Here is a 26,394-nt window from a genome sequence, read left to right as displayed (position 1 = left end):
AAACAGCTTAATTGAGGTTAGAGCTTCCTACATGAGAAACTGCAGGAAAGAGCGTGCCCTACCAATGTACTGCATCACAGGGTGGCGAGCAGATCTTTTGAATCAATTTTCCCCATTTATTGACCACTTATCCAGTCTTTTCCCCACTCTCCTTTGACAGGGTTCTGCAATATAACACTGGTCAACCACTAGGAGGTGCAAGAGAAAAGACAATGTTCCTTCCTTGTGGAAGGCAAAAATAGTAATAGCCCAAATGCCTCAATTTGCTCTATTGTGCATTACCAGTAAGATAACTTCATGGGTAATGGTTAAATAACTCTGACCTGGTCAAATCTCTTATGCAGAGATTCAATTTTGAAAAACTGATCTTTGAAGCCAGTTTTCCTTTGTACATAACTTGTATTTACATAGTGCCTTTAATGTAGTACAACTTCCCAAGGCGTTTCACAGGAGGATTATAAAACAACATTTAATAGAACCACACAAGTTGTTACAGCAGATGAAGAGATAGGTTTTAAGGAGACTCTTAAAGGAGGAAAGCGAGGAAGAGATGAAGAGGTTTAGGGAGGGAATCCCAGAGCTTAGGGCCTTGGCAGCTGAAAAAACAGCCACCTCTATAATGGAGGCAAGTCGAACGGTGGTAGAGGACAAAATATTCAAAGAGGTAAAGTATTAAATTATAAATTTAAACAGTGAACCCAAAGAGAAGGCAACAGAGGATGTAGGAATAAAGAGGCCAAGGAGATTTTAAAACAGAGTTTAAGTATTAATTTTAGTTCATTTTAATAAATAAAGCTTTTGACATCTGTGTAGTATCACTGCAGTAATGAGGGATTTTTAGCATCACAGATCATGGGCTAAATGGTCCTCCAGAAGTGGCAGAATTCCATGGAGCTGTTGGTGCTAAGTATTTTGTTACACTAAGCACTTAGATTCTTTTAAAATGATGCAAATATAGCAAAGTTATGAAAGCTAAACAATCTCACAAATGGAAAGTACCCCCATGCTATTCTAATGGTTGGTTATAGAAGCCAAATAGTTGCTTCAAAGTACAATAAAGCAGTATTTAATTAAGACATCAGTATTCAATGACAGGTCTCCTACCTTGATGTTATTAAGATTAACCTCCACAAGCCCAGGATCATTGGCTTTTATTCGCTGTAAACTCTCTTCTACATTTGTTGGGTTGGGAGGTTCATCAAAAACTGGTTTGACCTTCTCGCCTTTGACGACATCTGAAAATCATCATTTACAGCAGTTAGCAACACCTTTCACTAAAATTATGCTAAATCTTCAAAAATACTAAAAGGCATCTCAAGGGGTTTAAACCTACATGTAAATGGCAACTACCCTTCTCCATACACTCAGTTTTACCTTGTTTACTAGTTGATATAGCAACCCTTGTGCTGAATCAGTGTCCTGCTTTCAGATATTAGCACAATTGACATACTTTTATGTTTGTATTGGCTCAAGTTTTACTTAACTGAAGAGGCCAGTATGAATGCTCAACACTACGTTAACATCTAGAAATGTAGCTTGAAAATGAACACATTTTAAGTGAAGTTTGAAGCGAAATTGTACTCCATTAACCCAGACTATTCTAGTAAACAAATCTATATGTAATAATAAAGGCTGGTCAATTATCATTTTATATGCAATATACAAGCTCACAACTAAAACAGTACTCCTTAGTTCAAGTTGTCATTATCTAAAGGATGAGGGAAGGGGAAGAGGATGGAGAGAAAGGCAACACGGCACTGTTACCAGGATGTCAGTAAAACTTAAATGATAGACCAGTGAAATTTGCAATACCATGTCCAGAATACCTAGTGCAGATTATGTCCTTCAAAGGCAGGTTGTGTCTGGAGAGCACTTTTAGATGTACAACACTGGGGTGAAATATTGGTGGTTACAGGTCTGTTACTAGTGACGAAACATTTGCGGTGAATTAAGAATACCATACAAAAAACACATTGGCTTGATACAAACTTTCTCTTCTCTACAGTGCATTGGCACCAACATTAATCAGTAATTAACATGTTGATAACATGGTGTTAACATCATGAATATTAGTCTTCTAGCGATGATCTGAATGCCGAAGTAATATACTTGCTAATTTTAGATTTTAAGAAAATCCCATCGAGAAGAACTCATTTTAAACTGGTATCAGCCAACATGACCTTTATTTACTACTGCTGGTTTGCATGCATCTCTGAAATAGTGATGATCTACCCAGGCAAATCTAAATCTTTATTCACTCCACTCCCAAACATCTTACGTCAATGTTAACAGCAGCAAAGTGAGCGCTCAGTCTCAGAATTCCACCATTCCAGAAATAAAGAATAGATAATATAATATTTGAATGTAAATAAATTTATTTTCTTTAAGGGGTCATATTTCTAATGAAGACACAGTAGCAAAACAATCAAGCGAAATGCAATTGCTGACATTTAGTATCTGATTTTCTCCAACTTACTGTTCAAGCCTCCTTTGTTTCCACCTCCAATAGAATCGAAGTAATGAGCGTTGTCCACCAAAGTGTGCATTCCTAGAATGGCTGAAATTAACAAGCAGTAAATCAATAAAAATCTTAACAGATTTGCTAACCTTTCAACCAGATGCATCTGCCTCAACTAAGTTAGTTCTTATCCAAACTGCAAAATAAATGTGAATAAAAGTGGCATGTTGAAACCCAATTCTTTAATTCAGTTACTGCCAGCGATTTCCCCTTAAAATGAAGCCCTCGCAGCACTGAGGGGGACAATCAAGGTTAAAGGATAGAACAGATATTCCACCCTAATTAAGGAGATTCGGTAAACACAAATGTTTTATTTCCTGTGCTCCACCCAACATGGATTTTTCTAGAAAATCACTAAACAGTAACACAGCCAACTGAAATTACCCACAAGAGAGTTTTTTTTTAAAGATGAGAAATTGCTGGAATTCAGTATTTGCAAACAACTCGTTAACACCAAGTCCCTGCAGTGTTATAAACAGACACAATGAAGTATTACCAATAGCGTAATTGTGAACCAAAATTCAAGTTGGGGGGGGGGGGGGGGGGAGAAATCAGCTGAGTATTTTAAGCAAACTACCCCTTAAAGTATATGCACTGACATCCCAACCCTGAAAAAGACAGCTACAATGATGGCATAGTTTAAGTTTTTGGCTGAGGGCATAAGAACATAAGAAATAGGAGCAGAAGTAGGCCATTTCCTTGATTTATTCAGTTTGATGGTTTCCACTTGAACAATGCAACACTCATTTCAAGGGGAAGGTAAGCACACTCCTCCCAGGCCACTACCAATGGTACTTGTTTAGCTAGGTAGCCAGATGGAGACTGCCCAGTGTATTTCTCTGTCCTCCCCAACCTTGACTCAGTGGAGACATTCATCAGCAGTAGAATGGGCAAGAGGGGGAACATGTAGAATTTATGGGATCATAGCTATTCTATTACACTGTGGCACTAGTTGTTAGTGTCCTAACCATTGTAATGTATTTCTTCTTGTAGTCTTACAGATGATCTCCATCAAAGAATGATTGTGCTATACAAAGATAGTTTGCGCTTCCTGTGAACAGCACGCTCAATAAGCTAGCATTGTAGATATCATAACATAACAAGAAGAATTAGGAACAGGAGTAGGCCATCTAGCCCCTCGAGTCTGCTCCGCCATTCAACAAGATCATGGCTGATCTGGCCGTGGATTCAGCTCCACTCACCCGCCCGCTCCCCATAACCCTCAATTCCCTTATTGGTTAAAAATCTATCTGTGATTTGAATACATTCAATCAGCTAGCCTCAACCGCTTCCTTGGGCAGAGAATTCCACAGATTCACAACCCTCTGGGAGAAGAAATTCCTTCTCAACTCGGTTTTAAATTGGCTCCCCCGTATTTTGAGGCTGTGCCCCCTAGTTCTAGTCTCCCCGACCAGTGGAAACAACCTATCTGCCTCTATCTTGTCTATCCCTTGCATTATTTTTAATGTTTCTATAAGATCACCCCTCATCCTTCTGAACTCCGAGTAAAGACCCAGTCTACTCAATCTATCATCAGAAGGCAACCCCCTCATCTCCAGAATCAGCCTAGTGAATAGTCTCTGTACCCCATCCAAAGCTGGTATATCCTTCCTTAAGTAAGGTGCACGCAGTACTCCAGGTGCGGCCTCACCAATACCCTATACAGTTGCAGCAGGACCCCCCTGTTTTTGTACTCCATCCCTCTTGCAATGAAGGCCAACATTCCATTCGCCTTCCTGATTACCTGCTGCACCTGCAAACTAACTTTTTGGGATTCATGCACAAGGACCCCCAGGTCCCTCTGCACCGCAGCATGTTGTAATTTCTCCCCATTCAAATAATATTCCCTTTTACTGTTTTTTTTCCCCCCACATTTTTGACCTCACATTTTCTAACATTGTATTCCATCTGCCAAACCTTAGCCCATTCGCTTAACCTATCTAAATCTCTTTGCAGCCCCTCTCTGAGTCCTCTACACAACCTGCTTTCCCACCAATCTGTGTCATCTGCAAATTGTTACACTACACTCTGTCCCCTCTTCCAGGTCATCTATGTAAATTGTAAACAGTTGTGGTCCCAGCACCGATCCCTGTGGCACACCACTAACCACCGATTTCCAACCCGAAAAGGACCCATTTATCCCCACTCTCTGCTTTCTGTTAGCTAGCCAATTCTCTATCCATGCTAATACATTTCCTCTGACTCCGCGTACCCAAGAACAATCCTGTGGTAGCAGTGAATTCATGATTTCATGCAAATCCAGAACAAGATGGACATGGTGCTAATTATAAAACGTATCCAAATGGAAGAGTTACAACACAAACAAAAAAGTTATCAATCCATAAATTGTGGATAAAGTTCACGGCCATTAAATTGCACAGGTGTAATTCTTACAGCATCTTCCCCCTCTATTATATCACCACCTCTGAATTTTGTCCACACTCCCTGTAGTAGGCCCCTTGCAGTCTTTTCAGTTATTGTTCTCCAATTAAAGCTAAATTTACAAATTGTGAAGAGTAATCAGAAGCTTCCTATTTGAAAAGATTTGCACAATTTCCCCTCCATTTCTCTCTACCTTCCCAAGACAAAAACAAATGAATTAGAAGTGTACCAAAACACACACATCAAGGAAATGCAGTGTTCAAGATGGTTTACCTGCAAGGTCACAGAGTTCTGTATCTGACGCACTGGTCAAGGCTTCTTCCAGTTCTGGATCCAGGGTGACTTTCTCTTCCACATGCTGCTCCACAGGTTTCAGCTTGGGTGCCCATAACTTTCCTGTAACAAATCATTTTAAAATTATGTTAGCAGACTTTTCAATCTATTCTCATACCAGTTTAGTTGATATTTGTAACAGGGGCTTAAAAATCAAACCTAATCTAGACTACAAATGAAAGAATTCTCAAGTCGTCAGAAATCATACACCTAGTCTCTAAAGATATTCTAGAAAAATGCAACTGTGGAGTTGTTTTCATAAGCAAAAATTAGTGGTGATTATTCATGTTTACATTATACTGTTACATTTTGTTACAAAAAGCTAGGAATGAGCCAGCAATGCAACACCACTTGCTTCCCAAACAGAAAGTTACAGGTTTGGGTCATAGCATGGCTTGTGACTCAATATGCCTGCTGTTTCAGCTAGTTTACTAGCTCAGACCTAGCTTGTTAGATGGAAGCATTTTGCAGACCAGATTACTGCCTGTTCAATGGTAGCCATTAAAAGGAATTAGCAAAGATATGCAGCAGAGTGCTGGGAAATTAGTAAGACCAACAACTTGCATTTATATAGTGCCTTTAACGTAGTAAAACATCCCAAGGCGCTTCACAGGAGCATTAACAAAATTTGACCAAGTCGCATAAGGAGATTAGGACAGAAGACCCAAATACATGGTCAAAAAGATAAGTTTTAAGAAGCATCTTAAAAAGGAGACGACGTTGATGATACATCCTTACTATACAGTATAAATGCACACGAGGCCCATGCTTGAGAGGTCAGTCTGTGACCTGTCCTTTATTTCATAGCACTCAAGTGCTGGAAGTGGGTGGAGCTTCCCCTTTTATATCTGAAGGTCTAGGTTAGGAGTATCTCCCACAAATTCACCACCTAGTGGCCAGTGTTCTCACAGTGTACAACTTAGGTCAGATTATACATGGGTTACAATGCTGGTTGAATACATGACAGTTGAGAAGTGGAGGTTTAGGGAGGGACTTCCAGAGCTGAGGGACTAGGCAGACTTAGGGGGATGTACAGCCACCAATGGTGGAGTGGGGATGTGCAAGAGGCCAGAATTGGAGGTGCGCAGAGATCTCGTAGGGTTGCAAAGCTGGAGGTTACAAAGATAGGGAAGGTCAAGGCCGAGGTCTTGAGGGATTGGAAGACAAGGATGAGAATTTGAAAATCAAGGCATTGTGAGACTGGGAGCCAATGTAGGTCAGCGAGCACAGGGGTGATGGGTCAATGGGACCATGAGGTTTGCTGACAAGTTTGTTCCTTCCGAAAATCCTCACTGTAATCCAGCTTCTTTATTTTGATTTTATTGAATTATAACACATTCATGATTTGCTAACTAGAAGTTCTTTAGCTGCTCAGTTCAATTTTTCATTTTCAATTTAGTTCTCCATCCTAAAATGCTGTAAAACATGTACATTAGAAGACAATTTTTTTATTCAAGAAAATACTTAATGAAATGGTCTTTTAAACTGCTGCCGGGCACATACAAAAGTAATTTGATGCAAAACTATCTACACTGAAGCCTAGTAAAATTGGAAAATATTTAGCTGTTAAAACTTACTGTCCATGCTGCTGTAGAGGGAAGTAGTACATAGTATTGTATTCCTTTATTTTAGATTATAAACTTGCAGATCAAGAAAATCAAATAAAATGCACTTACATTTGTCGACTAGAAACTGGGAAAACAGTAAACAGCACAAAAGCCAAAATACCTTTTCTACATCAACAGTGACTACACTTCAAAAGTACTTCATTGGCTGTAAAGCACTTTGGGATGACCTGACAATACAGATATTAGCTGGACTAAAGGAGGAAAAGTGATCTGAAAGGCAAGGAAGCCTGTGAAAGTCCACAGGTGATTATTATATAAAGATATCACACACAGGTCCCACAATACAGAAGAAACCCTCGTTAAACATACAGCAGATAGCTGGGGCATAGACGGACTAAATGGCAAAAGCAAAATACTGTGGATGCTGGACTAAATTGTGCTAAGAAACTGCAGCTATTGGGCACTCATTCAGGAAAGTGGATGGCAATGTGCATTGCAAGGACAATACCCATATGATGGCTAGTTGTTTACCAAGGAAAGGTTACAAGGGCTATTGAAGGGGAAACAAAAAGGGATGACAGGAAACCATCAAAGGGCCTTTACACTTGAAAGGATGGTCTCATTTTCAGACACCGATACATAATGTTCTATAGTCTATTTCCTGTTTTTAGTAAAGGAGTTCAAGAAAATGAAGCAAATGTCGGGCAAATTGGTGCACAAATAATTCTATCCCTTTCAAAGTAACTGGCAGTCAGGCGGTAACCAAACAAAGCAGAAACAATGAGACTTACAAACACTAGCAGTCTTTATGAATCATTTAAATTAGGTGGGGTGAAAGAGGAAGAAAAGGGAAGTATAAAAAGAAACTGAATACCAAACTAGACTGATTGTAGAGTAGGAAGTAGCCAACTTGAATATGACCGCAGTAAATCGAGACCTAGATACCAGTAATAGGCAAATAGTGGGCCAACAGAGACAAATCTACAACAGTGTCAAAACATATGAACTCCAGAAGCATTGGGAATATGATGGCTGATGTGGAAACAATTATGGTGGTAGGGAACTATGAGGTAGTAGGAAGATCAGAATGCCACCAGAGAATAGCAATGAATATAATCGATATGTATTGTATCCAGGAAAGCACAGATATCCGAGAGGGAGAGGGACATCGATCAGTGTACAGATATCTCTGGGGAGAGGGGACTGAGAGCCCCTAGTTAGTATATCCGGGAAAGCATAGACAAGATAATGGTTCAGCCCCATATGTCAAGGACAACAACTTGCATTTATATAGCACTTTTAACATAAAAAAACAAAACACTTCACAGGAGCCTAAACAGACAAAGATTGACACCGAGCCAAAGACGACATTAGGACAGGCAACCAAATGCTTGGTTAAAAAGGTAGGTTTAGCAGCCTCTTAGGAGGAGCAATGGAGAGGCAGAGGTGTTTGGGGAGAGAATTCCAGGGCATTGGGCCGAGATGGCTAAAGGCACAGCTGCCAAAGGAAGCGGCGGAAGGACGAGGGGCCCGAGTTGGACCCAGAAGGTGAAAGTTGATCCCACTGGAGGTGGATAGTTACTCTGGTTAAAAAGGGTAAAAATAACTCTACAAAGGCCATAGAGCAGCAATTTAGAATGAGGGTTTGTTCCATCTGCAGTATGTTAAATTTAGTATATAGACTGCAACTCCTTATTTGGGTGCTATCAATCACGCTTCTGGGTGGAATATCAGAAGCATATTATTCAATGAGCAGCTGTGAGCAGCTTTGTCACTTCTGCAACAACACATTTACCACTAGATAGAGCTTCAAAACCTCCAAGACACTATTCCTAAAGCACCATTATTCAGACAGATTTAGAGACTTCACTGCACACAGCCAGCATTTCGACTGTCCTACAAGATTACTGCAAGTTTGAAAAAAAAGCTATTCTTTCCTTTTAAGTTTAATGTTTACATTTATTTAAGCATTATTAATTAAACTTTGCCAGGTTGGGCCTTCAAGGCCCTCACTTCTACTAGTTAGGCCTTTCCATAGTTTATTTTATTTTTCCAGAGACCTGCAACATTTGTCTGTCTCAGAAGGAATTTGTCTGTCTCAGAAGGAATTAATTACTGTGGAATAGTTTAGTTCGAATGCTATGCAGAATTTTCACTAGTGCTGCTTTTAGAATGTATTCTAAGGGATATTAGCTTTGGCTTGACTTCCCATGAGCAAAGCCACAGAAGGCACACTAATGGAAGATAAAAATGGCATGTGAAAGCTGGCAGATAGTTTTAATAGATCAAGAAAGAGAAAATTAATACCCACATGGTTCAAAGTCTGAATTATTAAAAATTAATTCCGAACCAAAAATGTATCTACGAAACAGCAGCCAACTTGGATTCAGATGGTGAAGAACCTGTCTGACAAAGTCCTTGACATGTTTGAGGAAGTGATATCCCAAGTTTGAGTTCCAAAAAGCATTTGAAAAAGTTCTACTTGAAAGGCTATTTAAGTTTGAAGCAGTGGAGATTCGGGGTAAAATCTGGTCAATATTGGTCACAGCACAAGATGCTGCAAGTTCTCGTTAAAGTTATGTTGGATGGGGCAAGTGCTGAGTAGGGTGCACTGGGAATCAATGTCATGAGCAGCGTTCCCTGTAATGTGCACATGCTCCAAGGAACCCACGCAGCTAGCTTGCCGGCATTTCAGTGTAAAAACCACAAAAGGAAAACAAATTACAGGGAACATAGGTTAGGAGGCTTACACTTTCTCATTTACATTAATGACTTAGATTCAGTTGCTCATAATAAACAATTTGCATTTATATAACACCAATTATGGAACTGATCGCCAATCAAGTGCAAAATAAATAAGCATAGGTGACCCTGATCAGAAAAGTGTGATGTAATTAAAAAAACACATGAATTGAATGAGTACATTTTTTTTTAAAAAAAGCATTATTCATTAAACTTTGCTTTTTTGAAATTTAAACTTGGGATATCACTTCCTCAAACATGTCAATGAGTTTGTCAGACAGGTTCTTCACCTTCCGAATCCAAGTTGGCTGTTTCCTAGATTAACTTTTGGTTCAGAATTAACTTTTAATAATTCAGACTTTGAACCATGTGGGTATTAATGTTATATTGTTCTTGAAATCTCCCACTGAAACAATCTGCCAGCTTTCACATGCCATTTTTATCTTCCATGAGTGTGCCTTCTGTGGCTTTGCTCATGGGAAGGTTAAAGGTTGAAAGTTGCCTCGAGCTCCAGGAAAACCTAAAGCCATTTGAGCAGTAAAAGCATCAATAATGTAGGTGAGACATGAAAAGAACAAAGATTCTAAGTTGAGAACCTACCATTGATGCAACATTACTTAATACAAAAAGTATTTATTTGGTTACATATACACACAGCTCATTCTTCGAGCTTAAGGTAGCACCGACATGTCAAATTTGGTTGTTTTCAAAGAAAGAAATGGCCCAAAATATTCAAGGAGGGATTAAGAGCATGCAGTGGGAAAACAATACAACCCTATTCCGATGTTCTGCATTACCAGGTTAATGCAGTTCTGCGGTCAAACAAGCCAATCTTTTTTGAAAATCACTCTGCCCCCTTTGCCTCTGATAAAGAACATTGATTACTATCCAACTTGGACAGGGCAGCATAATGGTTTATTTCATTTTCCTCTTCAGACACTAACCATACTGCTACTGCTACCGAAATGTGGAGGGGGGGGGAAGAAATGGTGAATTTAAACCTAGGTACAGAGGTGAAAAGGACAATTTACAAATCCACCACGTTGCCCAATACAAAAAATTATTTCTGGTTTCAGGAAAATATAATATGCATGTTGGAGTTTTCCCACACAGTGAAGAAAACTAAATGGGTCGAAAACTGCAGCCTCGCCGGGTGCACACAATGTGCACACACACCCGAAGAGGCCTCGCAAATGTCTGTTCTTGGCACGCGTTGCACCGTGCCGAGAACCAACTTTTGCGATCTGTCAATTTGACATATCGCATGCATTCCTGAGACGAGGACATTCGCGAGCGGAGATTTGGGCTATTTGCCCAACGAATGTCCTTCAAACTCTTGCATAAGAACATAAAAAATAGGAGTAGGCCATACGGCCCAGAGCCTGCTCCGCCATTCAATACGATCATGGCTGAGCCGATCATGGACTCCAAGTCCACTTCCCTGCCCGCTCCCTATAACCCCTTATTCCCTTATCGTTTAAGAAACTGTCTATTTTTGTCTTAAATGTATTCAATGTCCCAGCTTCCACAGTTCTGAGCCAGAGTTCCACAGATCCACAACCCTAAGAAATGTCTCATCAGTTTTAAATGGGCAGCCCCTTATTCTAAGATTTTGCCCCCTAGTTCTAGTCTCCCCTATCAGTGGAAACATCTCTGCATCCACCTCATCAAGCCCCCTCATAATCTTATACGTTTTGATAAGATCACCTGTCATTCTTCTGAATTCCAAGTAGAGGCCCAACCTACTCAATCTTTCCTCATAATACAACCCCCTCATCTCCAGAATCAACCTTGTGAACCTTCTCTGAACTATATAGCCTACTTTTACCAGTGTAAGTTTTATCACAGAAAAATTACTTATATATTAAAAACCCTGTCTATGAAGGTAAGTTTATTTTTAACACTGAAAAAAAGTTAATGCAATTTTTTTTTCTAAAACATTTAATTTAATGCAATTTCTATTAATTTAAAAAAGGGAAGTGTTTTTTTTTTAATTTATGTTTGTGCTTTATTTGATTTTAAGAGTGTTCTCAGATAGTACCTGTAATGGGAGCTCCGAGCTCCCATTGCCATGAATGAGAATACTAAATAGTGATTGGTGGTCCAGGCCCACGTGATTCCAGGATACATATACGATCCTGAAAAATCTGTTCCCGTATGCTAGACTGCGAAGCTAGGCCTTGGAGCGCAATCCTACATTCCTCTGGGACCACCAGGTATTTTCGTAAAAGAAATTCAGTCGGAGGCGTTTGGCCGCAGGAAGTCTCCAACCGCAATTTTCCCACCCAATATCTTTTTCATGTGAAGTCATTACTAGTAGCTATGTAGACGATAACTATCAGAAGTCACTGCATTAAGGTTTGTAGAGTTGTGGACTAGAAATGGGCATTAAAAAATTGTTCACGTATCGCAGAATGGAACATTTGCTCAACTATTTTCGATGTGTGTTTATTCTAGAACAATGAGCAAAACCCAGAACACTCCCATCTCAACTCGGGATCAAGAAACTCCCTTTTGAACAGTTGACATGCAGTACAGCTGGGTGGATGACTTTACTGGAAAATATTAAATTACTTAACTTCTATTGGTCATGAGCTCTATGACAACTGTTTCTTGCAAATGTTTTTACATGTGTTTGCATGTGCACCAAATTCAAAACAATTGAAGTAAATTATAATGGGATGTTTTTATTTAAAAAAGAAATGAATACACCTTCAGCTACTAAACTTATTCCAAAATCCGCACTGAGTTTTGTATAAATATGAATAAAAGCATCAAGTCCTTAATAAGCATTGTGCTTATTATATCTACACAACCACTTTAAATATAATCTTTTTAACCCCCAATTTTAATAATTTTGGCCTTCCTTGATTGAACATTTTCTGCAACAGGCTGCCACTATCAATTTGCATTAGATGTGGGAAGAATCATGAGCTGCATTTCTGCTTTCTGTAGATCAGTCTTACTTAGCGCTGTCCCCAGATGCACAAACTACTCAAGAATGGATCAGAAATAAGTAACCGCTTCCAGAATACTGTCCAAATATATTGGGAATGCTGTTTATGAAATAAAAGTCACTAGATTAATAAAAAAAGAAGTGCCAAAAGAGAGCAACTGTCAAATCAAGCAACCAATCCCACAGTGTCCATTTGTCATTGTCCAGTCCTGCAATTACTGAACACAACTGAAATAAAACTGGCACCAAGCATAATATCCCTCCCAATTTGTGTAAAATATCAGAGCAGAGCACATATGGACAGATACAGTAAGCAGCTGGGACAACATTCAATGTGCACTCTTCTCACCACCACTTCAAATATTTAAAACTTGAATTGTAAAACAGGAACAGTTATTTTAAAAACCATACTTTTATTGCTGAGTGGAGGAGGAAGCAACAGTTCTAAATGTTTTTTTCTTCTTGAAATATGGATGATGCTGCCATGGCCACATTTATTGAGCATCACAAGATCCCAAAAAGGTGGGCGGCCTTCCACTTGAGTGATTGTTTTCTCAACCAAATGGTTTGCTAGACCACAAAGAGGACGTGAGCATCAACTACGTAGTGTGGAACTAGCAGCCAAGTCAAACCTTGTGGGAGTGGCAGCTTCTCTCCCTGAAGGACATCAGTGAACTAGTTGTGTTTTTGTAACAAAATAGCAGTATTTTTTAAACTCATGTTTCTAGTGCCAGCCCACAAATGGACAGAATTAATTGAATTCCAGCTCGTCATGGCAGGATTTGAACTCTTAGCAATTCTATGTCCCTTAAATGCTAAAAGTGTAAGAATGGAATGCACATTGTTAAATGCACTACCAGTCGGTTACCGGCAGCAACATGCACTAGGAGACTCATTGCAAATACTTTTAGTGTATGTGTGACTGTGACAAAGGTAAACTATCCATCCTCGTCCTTCTGCAGCCTTTGACACAGTTGACCACTCAATCCTCCTCCAACGCCTCTCCACCAATGTCCAGCTGGGTGGGACTGCACTTGCCTGGTTCCATTTTTATCTGATGGTAGCCAGAAAATCTCCAGCAATGGCTTCTCTCCCCACTCCCGCATCGTTACCTCTGGTGTCTCCCAAGGATCTGTCCTTGGTCCCCTCTTATTTCTCATCTATACGCTGGCCCTTGGCGATATCATCCGAAAACACGGAGTCAGTTTCCACATATACGCAGACGACACCCAGCTCTACCCCTCCACTACTTCCGTCGACACCTGCTTGGTATCAACATTGTCAGCATGTTTGTCCGACATTCAGTACTGGATGAGCAGAAATTTTCTCCAATTAAATATTGGGAAGACCAAAGCCATCATCTTCGGTCCCCGCCACAAACTGCGTTCCCTAATCACTGACTCCATCCCTCTCCCTAGCATTAATTGGAGGATGAACGAGACTGCTTGCAACCTAGGTGTCATATTTGACCCTGAAATGAGTTTCCAGCCACATATCCACAGCATAACTAAAACCGTTTTCTATAAGAACATAACATAACAGAACAGGAGTAGACCATACAGCTCCTCGAGCCTGCTCCACCATTCAATAAAATCATGGCTGATCTGATCATGGACTCAGCTCCACTTCCCCACCCGCTCCCCATAGCTCCTTATCGCTCAAGAACCTATTTCCGTCTTAAATTTATTCAATGTCCCAACTTCCACAGCTCTGAGGCAGCGAATTCCACAGATTTACAACCCTAAGAAATTTCTCATCTCGGTTTTAAATGGGCGGCCCCTTATTCCAAGATCATGCCCTCTAGTTCTAGTCTCCCCCATCAGTGAAAACATCCTCTCTGCATCCACCTTGTCAAGCCCATTCATAATCCTATACGTTTCACTAAGATCGCACCTCATTCTTCTGAACTCCAATGAGTAGAGGCCCAAGCTACTCAACCTTTCCTCATAAGTCAACCCCCTCATCCCCAGAATCAACCTAGTGAACCTTCTCTGAACTGCCTCCAAAGTATATCCTTTCGTAAATATGGAAACCAAAACTGCAGGCAGTATTCCAGGTGTGGCCTCACCAATACCTTATATAGCTGTAGTAAGACTTCCCTGCTTTTATACTCCATCCCCTTTGCAATAAAGGGGAAGATACCATTGGCTTTCCTGATCACTTGCTGTACCTGCATACTATCCTTTTGTGTTTCATGCACAAGTACCCTCAGGTCCCGCTGTACCGTGGCACTTTGCGATCTTTCTCCACTTAAATAATAACTTGCTCTTTGTTTTCTGCCAAAGTGCATGACTTCACACTTTCCAACATTATACTCCATCTGCCAAATCTTTGCCCACTCACTTAGCCTGTATGTCCTTTTGCATATTTTGTGTGTCCTCCTCATTGCTTTTCCTCCCATCTTTGTATCGACATTAAACTTGCCTATGTTACACTCAGTCCTTCTTCCAAGTCGTTAATATAGATTGTAAATAGGTGGGGTCCCAGTACTGATCCCTGCGGCACCCCATTAGTTACTGGTTGTCAACCAGAGAATGAACCATTTATCCTGACTGTTTTCTGTTAGTTAGCCAATCCTCTATCCATGCTAATATATTACCCCCAACCCCGTGAACTTTTATCTTGTGCAGTAACCTTTTATGTGGCACCTTGTCAAATGCCTTCTGGAAGTCCAAATACACCACATCCACTGGTTCCCCTTTATCCACCCTGTTCGTTACATCCTCAAAGAACTCCAGCAAATTTGTCAAACATGACTTCCCCTTCATAAATCCATGCTGACTCTGCCTGACCGAATTTTGCTTTTCCAAATGTCCTACTACTGCTTCAATAGTGGACTCCAACATTTTCCAAGCCACAGATGTTAGGCTAACTGGTCTATAGTTTCCTAGGTTTTTTTCTGCCTCCTTTTTTTTTTTAAAATAGGGGCATTACAGTTGCAATTTGTTTTCCAATCTGCTGGGACCTCCCCAGAATCCAGGGAATTTTGGTAAACTCTCTCCCCCCCCAGAATGCCCTGCAGCCACTCAGTGACATCCTTGACCCTGGCACTAGGGAGGCAACATACCATCCTGGAGTCACGTCTGCGGCCGCAGAAACACCTGTCTGCTCGCCTGACTATTGCATCCCCTACCACTATAACTCTTCCATTCTTCTTCCTCCCTCCCAGTGCAGCTGAGCCACCCGTGGTGCCGTGGACTTGGCTCTGGCTCCACTCCCCAGAGCCATCATCGCCCCCACCGGTACCGAACTGAGTACCGTTTGGAGAGCAAGATGGACTCTGGACTCCTGCACTACCTGCCTAGTCCTCCTCTTCTGTCTGGCGGTCACCCACTCCCTCTCTGCCTGCACACTCTTAAGCCTCTCGAAACATGCTATCCGTGTTGCCGGGAGCGGGAGGTCGAGGCCCATGAAAAGGCCTGCAGCAGTTCGGGAGGAGCCACAGGAGCGAGAGGTCAAGGCCCATAAAAAGGCCAGCAGCAGTTTGGGAGGAGCCAGCTGGTGCAGGGACAAAAAGTTAAAAAGAAATCACAACCGAAGTGTGACATCACAGCCAAGCGGGTAGGTGATTGGCGAGCATTTTTCTTTTTCTTTTCAATAGGAAACCTTTGGCATTGTTGTAAGAAAGATCTTGTCAGTAAATGTGTGATCTTTATTATCTAAGGAGAGCCAGTTAATTAAATCGGCTGTTTGCTGAGTAGTGGCTGGGTGTGTTGCGCTAAGGTTTTAGAATTTAGTTCTACTCTATAGTTGCGAGTGTAACTAGAGGGATGGCAGGGCAGCTCAGTCCCATGGATTGCACATCCTGTGGCATGTGGGAAGTCCCAGGTGCTTCGCGAAGCCGGGGTGACCATGTGTGCGGAAGGTGTCTCCAGCTGCACTAACATTGCCCGCCTCCGTCCTTCTGCTGCTGAAGCCCTCCTTCATGCCTTTGTTACCTCGAGACTTGACTACTACAACTCACCCCTGGCCAGCCTTCCACATTCCACACTCGGTCATCCAAAACTCAGCAGCCTGAGTACTAACCCGCACTAAGTCAAGATCACTCATCACCCCTGTGCTTTCTGACCTACATTGGCTCCCAGTTAAATGCCGCCTCGATTTCAAAATTCTCATCCTGGTTTACAAATCACTCCATGGACTTGCCCCTCCCTATCTAATCTTTTTCAGCCTCACAATCCCACAAGATGTCTGCGCTCCTCAAATTCTGGCCTCTTGAACATCCTTCATTTTAACTGCTTAACCATCAGTGGACGTGCCGTCAGCTGCCTGGGCCCTAAACTCGAACTCCTTCCCCTAAACCACAACGCCTCTCTTTCCTCCTTTTGAGACGCTCGTTAAAACCTACCTCTAAACAAGCTTTTGATCATCTGCCTTAAATTTTACACAGAGCCACAGAAGAAATGATCTGTTTGCCTGCAACACTTGAAGCGCCTTGGGACGTTTTACTACGTTAAAGGCACTATATAAATAGTTATTATTAGTGTCTATTCAGTAACCGCATCATCTGCAATCCCTTGTTCAGTAACTGCAGGCCCACTAGACAATGACAGTTAACATTTACAAAAAACATTTTTTTTACTTCTGGAGATTTTATTAAAAAAAAGACATCTTGGCATCAAACAAGGCTTCAGTTTAAGCAAAGGCAATGGACTTTGATTACTACTACACATTTTATATCATTTGGATTCAGAGCAACAGGGATTTATATTAGCAAGTGTAATTATAATGGAAAATGACTGGTAATCAGACAAACTTGTTCAGATCCCCAGACATTTGGCGTAATGAGTTTTGGATAAAGCAGGACTGACTGCATAATGAACCATGTGCACGCAATCTTGTGTTATCTTTTACAGCATATATCCCAACAAGCAATGTCGGAGTCATTGCCCCAATCCTCTTAATCTTCCTCGCTGCCATGCTCCACCTCAGTTAACATGCTCCCCGCTGGAGTGGAACTAAGCTACAGAACCAGTGGGAAGCTGTTCAACCTTTGCCGTCTCCGAGGTACAAGACCACCCCAACCTGTCGTCGAGCTACAGTACGCAGACGACACCTGTGTCTGCATACACTCAGAGGGCAAACTCCAGGACATTGTCGACGTATTTACCGAGGCGTGTGGAAGTATGGGCCTTACGCTAAACATCCGTAAGACAAAAAGGTCCTCTACCAGCCTGTCCTTGCCACAGAGCACTGCCCCCCAGTCATCAAGATCCACGGCGCGGCCCTGGACAACGTTGACCATCTCCCATACCTCTAGAGTCTCTTAACAAAAGCAGACATTGATGAGATTCAACACCGCCTCAAGTGCACTAGCACAGCCTTCGGCCACCTGAGGAAAAGTGTGGCCCTCAAATTTACCACCAAGCTCATGGTCGACAGGGCTGTAGTAATACCCGCCCTCCTGGATGGCTCAGAGACATAAACCACATATAGTAGACACCTCAAGTCGCTGGAGAAATACCACCAACGATGCCTCCGCAAGATCCTACAAATTCCCTGGCAGAACAGACGCACTAACATTAACATCCTCGACCAGGCCAACACCCCCAGTATTGAAGCGCTAACTACATTTGATCAGCTCCGCTGGGAGGGCCACTTTGTCCACATGCCAGACACGAGACTCCTGAAACAAGCGCTCTACTCGGAACTCTTTCATGACAAACGAGCCAAAGGTGGACAGAGGAAACGTTACAAGGACACCCTCAAAGCCTCCCTGGTAAAGTGCAGCATCCCCACCAACCCCTGGGAGCCCCTGGCCAAAGACCGCCTTGGGTGAAGCCCTAAGCACTTCGAGACTCGTCGGCAAGCGCAAGCGGAAGACAAGCGTAGGCTGCGGTAGTACGTGTAGCAAACCTGTCCCACCCTCTCTTACCCTCAATGACTGTCTGTCCCACCTGTGGCAGGGACTGTGGCTCTCGCATTGGACTGTTCAGCTGCCTAAGGACTCATTCTAAGAGTGGAAGCAAGTCTCCCTCGATTCCGAGGGACTGCCTATGATGAGATACAAGTACAATAGTTGGGAATAATTTGCCATGGCATGCCATAATTCCAAAACGATTGTAAAATGTAAAAAAAAAGTTGTAAACAATTTTCAAAGTACTAATAGCTAAATACTATAGTAACTTAACAATTCAATGCTACAATTATGATAATCCAGAATATCTTAAAACTTGATACATGAGTTGTGAAATTTTGTGCCAATTAATTGATAATGAAAAATGGAGCAGACTAAATGTTAGGAGATTTTGAAAGCCAAGCTATTAAAAATGCTATGCTGCAGTAAACCGTAGTGAACAGTACAACAGGTCAATGAGCACCTGAAAATGAGGTTATGCATCCACCAGAACTGATGGTTTCTCATGAATGCTTACCTCAACACTACATATGTTTTTCAGCTCCACAAATGCACAGCACTTAGATCACCATTTAGGTTTTATACTCAAACGACTACATTGAGTCTAAATTTTGAAGCATGCTACTCAAACTGACTGATGGACAAGTTCAGGAAGCTTATAAATCTGGAGTGATTTCTTTCTCTTAAAATATAAACCTCAAGTGTACATATATGGTTATCCGACCGATTCTGCTCAAATGATTTTAAAACATTGGCCCATTGTACATTTCTAGCCTCAACATTTTCCGCTGGATAATGACAAACATCAGAGCCCTGCAGGCTCTCACCAACAAAGTCCAGATACACAGGAACTCTTGCATATATCTGATTTGATTATATATAATCTGTTACAACTAACAAAACCTCAGCCTTTATGGTTTCCAGTCATGTTTTAGCCCAAAACACTGAATTCCAACTGCTTGTCCTCATTTACAAATCCCAAAGTGGGGTGAGCCCTCACCCCATCCTCGCCCTGCCTCTGCAACAGCATTTAAGCTCAATGTCCCAGTTCATGCTCTCCACTTCCTACTCTGGCCTCCTGTGCAGCCCACCCACACCTATCAACCATTAAAGGCAGCGGTTTCAACATTCTATGACCTTCACTCTAGCTGTTCCTTCCACCATCTATCTCCTCAAAATCTCTCTGATCACCACCTTCAATTCTACTGTTATTGGGTGCCCATTTCTCTTCCGTGAAATGCTTTGGCATACCCAACAGTTTAAATACCACAAATTGTTTATCAACCTGCCCAACATCCTTTTTTGTAGGAGTCCAAATTCCCCATAATATTGTTTGAATATTTAAGAACTGCTTGAGAAAATATATACTTTCTATGCTCCAATGTACTAGAGATTTTCAAACCATGTAAGAGGGGATTAATTGCAGGTTCAGCCCTGCACTGAGGATTTGCTCATTTCAACCAGTGCTTTAGGGGCAAAAAAAAGTGAAACTTGACTGCAGCAACTGAGCATTGCAGAGACCTGGCAGCATGTCACACATGGTCCAGGAGGATTGGATAGAGTACACTGCTCATATCCTCTCAAATTAAATCCCTATTCCATACTGAAGGCCCTTCAAAATTGTTTGCAGTTAACCTTAATAACTCAAAATAACTAATTTCAGTATCACATGTGTACAGCTGGATTGGTTTCTTCCTACAATTACTTGCGAAGAGTCCACATCAGGGGTTCAAAAGCACCTCATTACTTCAGCATTCCATCACTTTAGAATTATTTTCTATTACATTATTTTCCAATTAACTTGTGGTTTTAAGACACACTTCTAAAAATTCTCAAAAACTTTGCCCTTCCTCTAAGGCAAAGGTAAAGTATTAGCAACCTTGAGCTAAATCTGTTTTTACTTCTGGACGAATGCAGTTTCAACAAATACACTGATTAAATATTACCTGGTCAAATATCATCACATTTGTAGAAGACAAAAAATGCAGGCCATAGTCTGTGGAATGTAAACCTTTCACATACACGGCAATATAAAAGTCAATCTATAGACATAATCCAGACATCAATGCTGCAACTCCTATCAGCTCAAACATTTGAACATTACTCCAAAGGCCCTTGCCCATAGCTGACGAGGGTGAGACTAACTATATTTTAATTTAATTTAATCCCCACCCACAAATACAATTGCCAGTCATAGCTGAGGTTGAAACTGGCTCTTAACTGAGAATTCAACCTTTCACTGTTTTCTAGTCTGATTAAAATCTAATTTGAGCTACTTTTGTATAAAAAAAACTCAATTGTTGTACATTTTAATTTTAAAGATCTGCAGGTATTCACCAAGTACTGTACATCACATACCCATAAGGATTATTACTAATTTAGCAGAATTAGTCGATTTGCTAATATTTCTGGAGGCCAGTTGATAAACAGCTGACAGTCTTCAGTGAGATTTACATTATCAAAGGGTAAGCAAAATAGTTCACAAACAATGAGATGCGTTGAAAATGAGGGCTCCATCAGTTGGCATTAGTAACATAACCCAGACCTGGAATTTGTTGGTTAAGTAGGTACTTGTTATTACCTTTTAGTTTGAACTTTATTATAAAGACTTAATCCTAATTTGTAATTTATAAATCCTTGGCTAGACTCAAAATTTTAACTGTTTTGATTTCCTACTTTCAGAATCTATCTAGTCTTATAAAACTTAATCAAATAATTAGATTTTAATGCCATTTTGAAGAATTCAGTCAACTTATCAAAACTGCATTATAGAAGTCCTTATACTGTAACGTAACAAACCTATATTTGAAAGTTATAAAAAAGTGTACAAGAATGCACAATACTACAATTTTCCCTCCAGCATTAGTCACATCATCAACTTAATAACAAGATAGAGAGGAATAGGCATATAGGGAGTATAGTGAAAGGAATTCTCCCTTGTGTCTTCTCCTACACCTCAATCCAACAGACAACTTAGTCAAACCAGTGGCATTTGCCCTCAAAGAATTTCAAACATAACCATCAGAGATCAGGATTCAAACTCAGGATTCCTCATCAAAGTTATATTATTACCTGCAAAACCAATACCAGAGGCAAGTACTCAAAGGCCATGCTGAAAATACTTTTTGCCAGCACTGCAGAATAACTACTGCAGACAACCAACTTAACATTCTTTTCAAATCATATTAGGCTACATTACATTAGGATACAAAAATCTTGCTGAGAGCATTTGCCCTATATCCCAATATTAATATACTTGCAGCTTGAAATTTAAGAATGGTTTCAAATGACCAGCATATTATAATGACAAGACAAATTTCATGCCAAATCCCATCAGTATTCTAACTACAAACATATGGGCTGTAGAACAATTTTCCCATTCTAGTTTGGTTTATATCAGTATTTTAAGAGTGAATGAGGCAGTAAAATCATATCCAGACTATTGATAATGCTAACAATTCATCAAATAAAATACCACATTCTGAACAACCCACACATGAAAATGGTGTAAAAGATGGTAGGGGAGGGGCAAGATAGGAAAATAAAACAAATGAAATCACTCAGGGAACTTTCCTATACGATGACCAGTACTTTTAAGCAGTTCTTGTGGCATCAAGGCAACAGGAGTTGAGGACACTGAGCAAATCCAGCAGCATGAGAAGAGATATTCATTAACTGAAGTTGCATAATTCAGCTCAATTACAATGTTAGACTCTTGTTAACTCCTCCGCACTAGTGCCACAAACCAGGTAATTTTTGTTTCATTAAAAATATATGGTTACAAATATTTTTAATGGTGTGATTTAAGACAAAATTAGCAATGCAAGGGTTTTCTGTTTAAGCCCAACCATATTACCAATAACCACAGTTCAGTTCTCAGACATTAACATTCTTGGACATTAAATGCAATCATTAGTTGGTAATGGGATCACATTTTATCAAGGAAAAGAAAAAGATGGTGATGAGTGGGGGGTGGGGATGCGAGTGAAGAAATAATTGATCAGAAACAAAATCTTTCAACTGCGGGAAGTCTCACCTGAGGCAGTGGCAGCTGCTGCTCCTGTGGTTGGCATTAGGATGAGCAGCAGAGAGCACTGGTTAGCAAAATACAGAAACCCAGCAGAAAAAGGACAATAGGCCACATGTCGAGAAACAGCAGACATGCAAGGTTTCCAAACTAAAGGCTACTTTTAAGCAGAAATAAATTTAAAATGTAACACAAGGGTGACATTTAACAGTAACATGCACATCACCATAATCCATGCAAAAGAAAAAGCATTAGAATTTAAAACTGATCAATGCAAACAGCATCATTCTAAGTAGGTACGCCATGCTTCTTTATTTAGTACATGCAATGCAATTTCTGTAATTCAGGGAGGGTCTATTAGATGTTTCCCACATAATACAATCTCTAGTCAAATCTATTTGTGCATTCCAGTTCCAGAGAGAGAGAAAATAGATGTACAAGAGATGCAGTACTGATACTGGAAGAAAAAAACATGCCCTTTCCAATTAACTACTGTAAGTCAGGAAGAACAGATTGCTAGATATTCCAGCAGGTAAATAAAAGATAAATCAGCTATGATCTAATTGAATGGAAGAACACACTAGAGGGGCTGAATGGCCTACTCCAGTTCCTAATTAAATTAATTAGTAGAAAAGATTCATGTGCACCTACTTAAACTTGGTCATCGGCTGCCCGTGTCCTATTTCGCACCAAGTCCCATTCACCCATCACCCCTGTACTCATTGACAGACATTGGCTTCCGGTTAAGCAGCGCCTCGATTTCAAAATTCTCATCCTTATTTTCAAATCTCATTGCCTCGCCCCCTCCAGCTCCACAATCTCTGGCGCAGATTTCACCTTTCTCAACGTATATTTCATTCTGGCATCATCGAAAGAGGAGCTCCAGTGTTCAAGTGATGTCATCAAACAGGCTATGCAGCCAATCACACTGAAGAATTCTCAGACAACAAACCAGGAAGTAAAATGCGCTGATTATTCACCAATTGTTAATCATTTTACAGAGAGTGAAAAAGATTGGGACATCCTCTTGGGATTAAGGTAGAAACTTAGAAATTATTTTTTGAAAAAGCTATTTATTATTTAAAAACCTATGGAATTATCATACTGAAGAAATGTGGCATTCCACAAAGTTACTTTTTCAGAGCCAGAGGTTGTTCAGCAATAATTATGACTACTATTATGCCATTAAAAACCCAGTTACACCTCATTCAAAAGGCTCAACTTGAGGTTTTTTTTTACAGCGAGATTAAAGCGTAAAAAGTGTCAAATCAAGTGGACTTCAATAGCACACCCTGTGGAGTAGCAGGGAGTCACTGACAGCAACTTCTGGATATCCATGTTTAACTGGGCATGTCAAAACCGCTAGTTTTCTCTTAACAGCCTGGATTTTGTGGTTGTTAAGGACAGCAAAAATATCACGTTTCTTTGAGTTTAGAGGTTGAGGGGCGCTCTAATTATGGTATTTAAAATTAAGGGATTAAGTAGGGTAGATAGAGAAATCGTTTCCTCTGGTAGGGGAATCCAGAACAGGGGTACATAATCGTGAAATTAGAGCTAGGCCATTTAGGAGTGAAATCAGGAAGCTCTTTCACACAAAAGGTAGTGGAAATCTGAAACTTGCTCTGCGAAAAAAGACTGGACTGAAATTGATCGCTATCTGTTAGGTAAAAAGTATCAAGGGATATGGAACAAAGGCTGGTAATGGAGTTGAGGGAAAGATCAGCTGTGATCTAATTGAATGGCAGAACAGGCTTTAGGTGCCAAATGGCCTATTCCTATAACCCTGATGGAAAATGCATCCATATCTCTCTTTTGGGGTAGTATTGGACTTGGCTGCAATACTTCTTTCAGATAACATTCACAATCTAGTTTCCTACTTTATTCCCTTTTCAGCTCAAACATTTCCTTTCAGAAAGGGGGCAGACAAAAGGCAGGTAACTATAGGCCGGTTAGTTTAACATCTATAATGGGGAAAATGCTTGAAATTATTAAGAAATAGCGGGACATCTAGATAAGAATAGTGCAATCAAGCAGACGCAGCATGGATTCATGAAGGGGAAATCATGTTTAACTAATTTACTGGAATTCTTTTGAGGATATAACGAGCATGGTGGTTAGAGGTGTATTTAGATTTCCAAAAGGCATTCAATAAGGTGCCACACAAAAGGTTACTGCAGAAGATAGAGGTACGCGGAGTCAGAGGAAATGTATTAGCATGGATAGAAAATTGGCTGGCGAACAGAAAGCAGAGAGTCGGGATAAATGGGTCCTTTTCGGGGTGGAAATTGGTGGTTAGTGGTATGCCACAGGGATCGGTGCTGGGACCACAACTGTTTACGATATAGATAGATGACCTGGAAGAGGGGACAGAGTGTAGTGTAACAAAATTTGCAGATGACACAAAAATTAGTGGGAAAGCGAGTTGTGTAGAGGACACAGAGGCTGCAAAGAGATTTGGATAGGTTAAGCGAATGGGCTAAGGTTTGGCAGATGGAATACAATGTCGGAAAGTGTGAGGTCATCCACCTTGGGGGAAAAAAAAAAACAGTAAAAAAGGGATTATTATTTGAATGGGGAGAAATTACAACATGCTGAGGTGCAGAGGGACCTGGGGGTCCTTGTGCATGAATCCCAAAAAGTTAGTTTGCAGGTGCAGCAGGTAATCAGGAAAGCGAATGGAATGTTGGTCTTCATTGCGAGGGGGATGGAGTACAAAAGCAGGGAGGTCCTGCTGCAACTGTATAGGGTATTGGTAAGGCCGCACCTGGAGTACTGCGTGCAGTTTTGGCCAACTTACTTAAGGATATACTGGCTTTGGAGGGGGTACAGAGACGATTCACTAGGCTGATTCCAGAGATGAGGGGGTTACCTTATGATAGATTGAGTAGACTGGGTCTTTACTCCTTGGAGTTCAGAAGGATGAGGGGTGATCTTATAGAAACATTTAAAATAATGAAAGGGATAGACAAGATAGAGGCAGAGAGGTTGTTTCCACTGGTCGGGGAGACTAGAACTAGGGGGCACAGCCTCAAAATACGGGGAGCCAATTTAAAACCGAGTTGAGAAGGAATTTCTTCTCAGAGTTGTGAATCTGTGGAATTCTCTGCCCAAGGAAGCAGTTGAGGCTAGCTCATTGAATGTATTCAAGTCACAGATAGATAGATTTTTAACCAATAAGGGAATTAAGGGTTACGGGAAGCGAGCAGGTAAGTGGAGCTGAGTTCACGGCCAGATCAGCCATGATCTTATCGAATGGCAGAGCAGGCTCGAGGAGTTAGATGGCCTACTCCTGTTCCTAATTCTTATGTTCTTATGACCACTTGCCTGGTTCTCTACACTTTCCATCCCTCAACACCACGTCTTCAGATTGTCAGTTCTTCTTCCCTCCCACACCTTCAAAAAAGGTATTTACCAAGTGTACCCAAAACTACTGGCAAGTAAGTAGATTCAACTTCTACTAATGACACCACTGGCTGCAAAGTAGTATGAATGTTGCCCAAGTTTACTTCCCTATTGGGAAGGAATTGGTCTTCAACTAATCGTCTCTCCATAATTGTGTGGAGAAGACTAGGGACTAAGCATGTGGAGGAAATCGATCAGAAACCTGAAATTCAACTGAAGCAATGATATTTTATTGGCTTTGAGTAAGACGGGGGCGTTCAGAAATGGAGTTAGCAAATTAGGGGGAAAACAAAAAAAAAAAAACAGAATGCAGAAATATTCTGCAAGAACCAGAATGAAAGTGATAGGTGCCAGCACCATTTTTTTTGAAGTTTGAGTCTATGCTCAAAAAACTGCATCGTGAAAACTTAACCTTAGTATCAATTTTTATTAAATTAATTCATGTTACGTATATGTCGCTGGCGAGGCCACCATTTATTGCCCATCCCCAATTGCCCTCGAAAAGGTGGTGGTGAGCCACCTTCTTGAATACAACTGAGTGGCTTGCTAGGCCATTTCAGAGGGCAGTTAAGAGTCAACCACATTGCTGTGGGTTTGGAGTCATATATA

The 26,394-nt window shown here is 40.8% G+C and overlaps 1 protein-coding gene across 2 annotated transcripts in view; it reads right to left on the bottom strand.

The window, feature by feature from the left end:
* The window catches only part of tmod2 (tropomodulin 2), an 80,290-nt gene that overhangs the window by 6,718 nt on the left and 47,178 nt on the right, over positions 1–26,394 (bottom strand). For both annotated transcript variants that reach the window (XM_070858420.1, XM_070858421.1), the window contains exons 4-6: positions 5,174–5,296; positions 2,477–2,557; positions 1,105–1,235 (exon numbers count right to left, since the gene is read on the bottom strand). In XM_070858420.1, the coding sequence (XP_070714521.1) occupies positions 1,105–1,235; positions 2,477–2,557; positions 5,174–5,296 (335 nt within the window). The remainder of the gene's footprint in view (positions 1–1,104; positions 1,236–2,476; positions 2,558–5,173; positions 5,297–26,394) is intronic.

This window comes from Pristiophorus japonicus, chromosome 17, assembly GCF_044704955.1.
Source record: "Pristiophorus japonicus isolate sPriJap1 chromosome 17, sPriJap1.hap1, whole genome shotgun sequence".
Classification (NCBI taxonomy): Eukaryota; Metazoa; Chordata; class Chondrichthyes; family Pristiophoridae; genus Pristiophorus; species Pristiophorus japonicus.
Note: the sequence above shows the minus strand (reverse complement) of the source record. Positions and strands in the feature narration are given on the sequence as shown.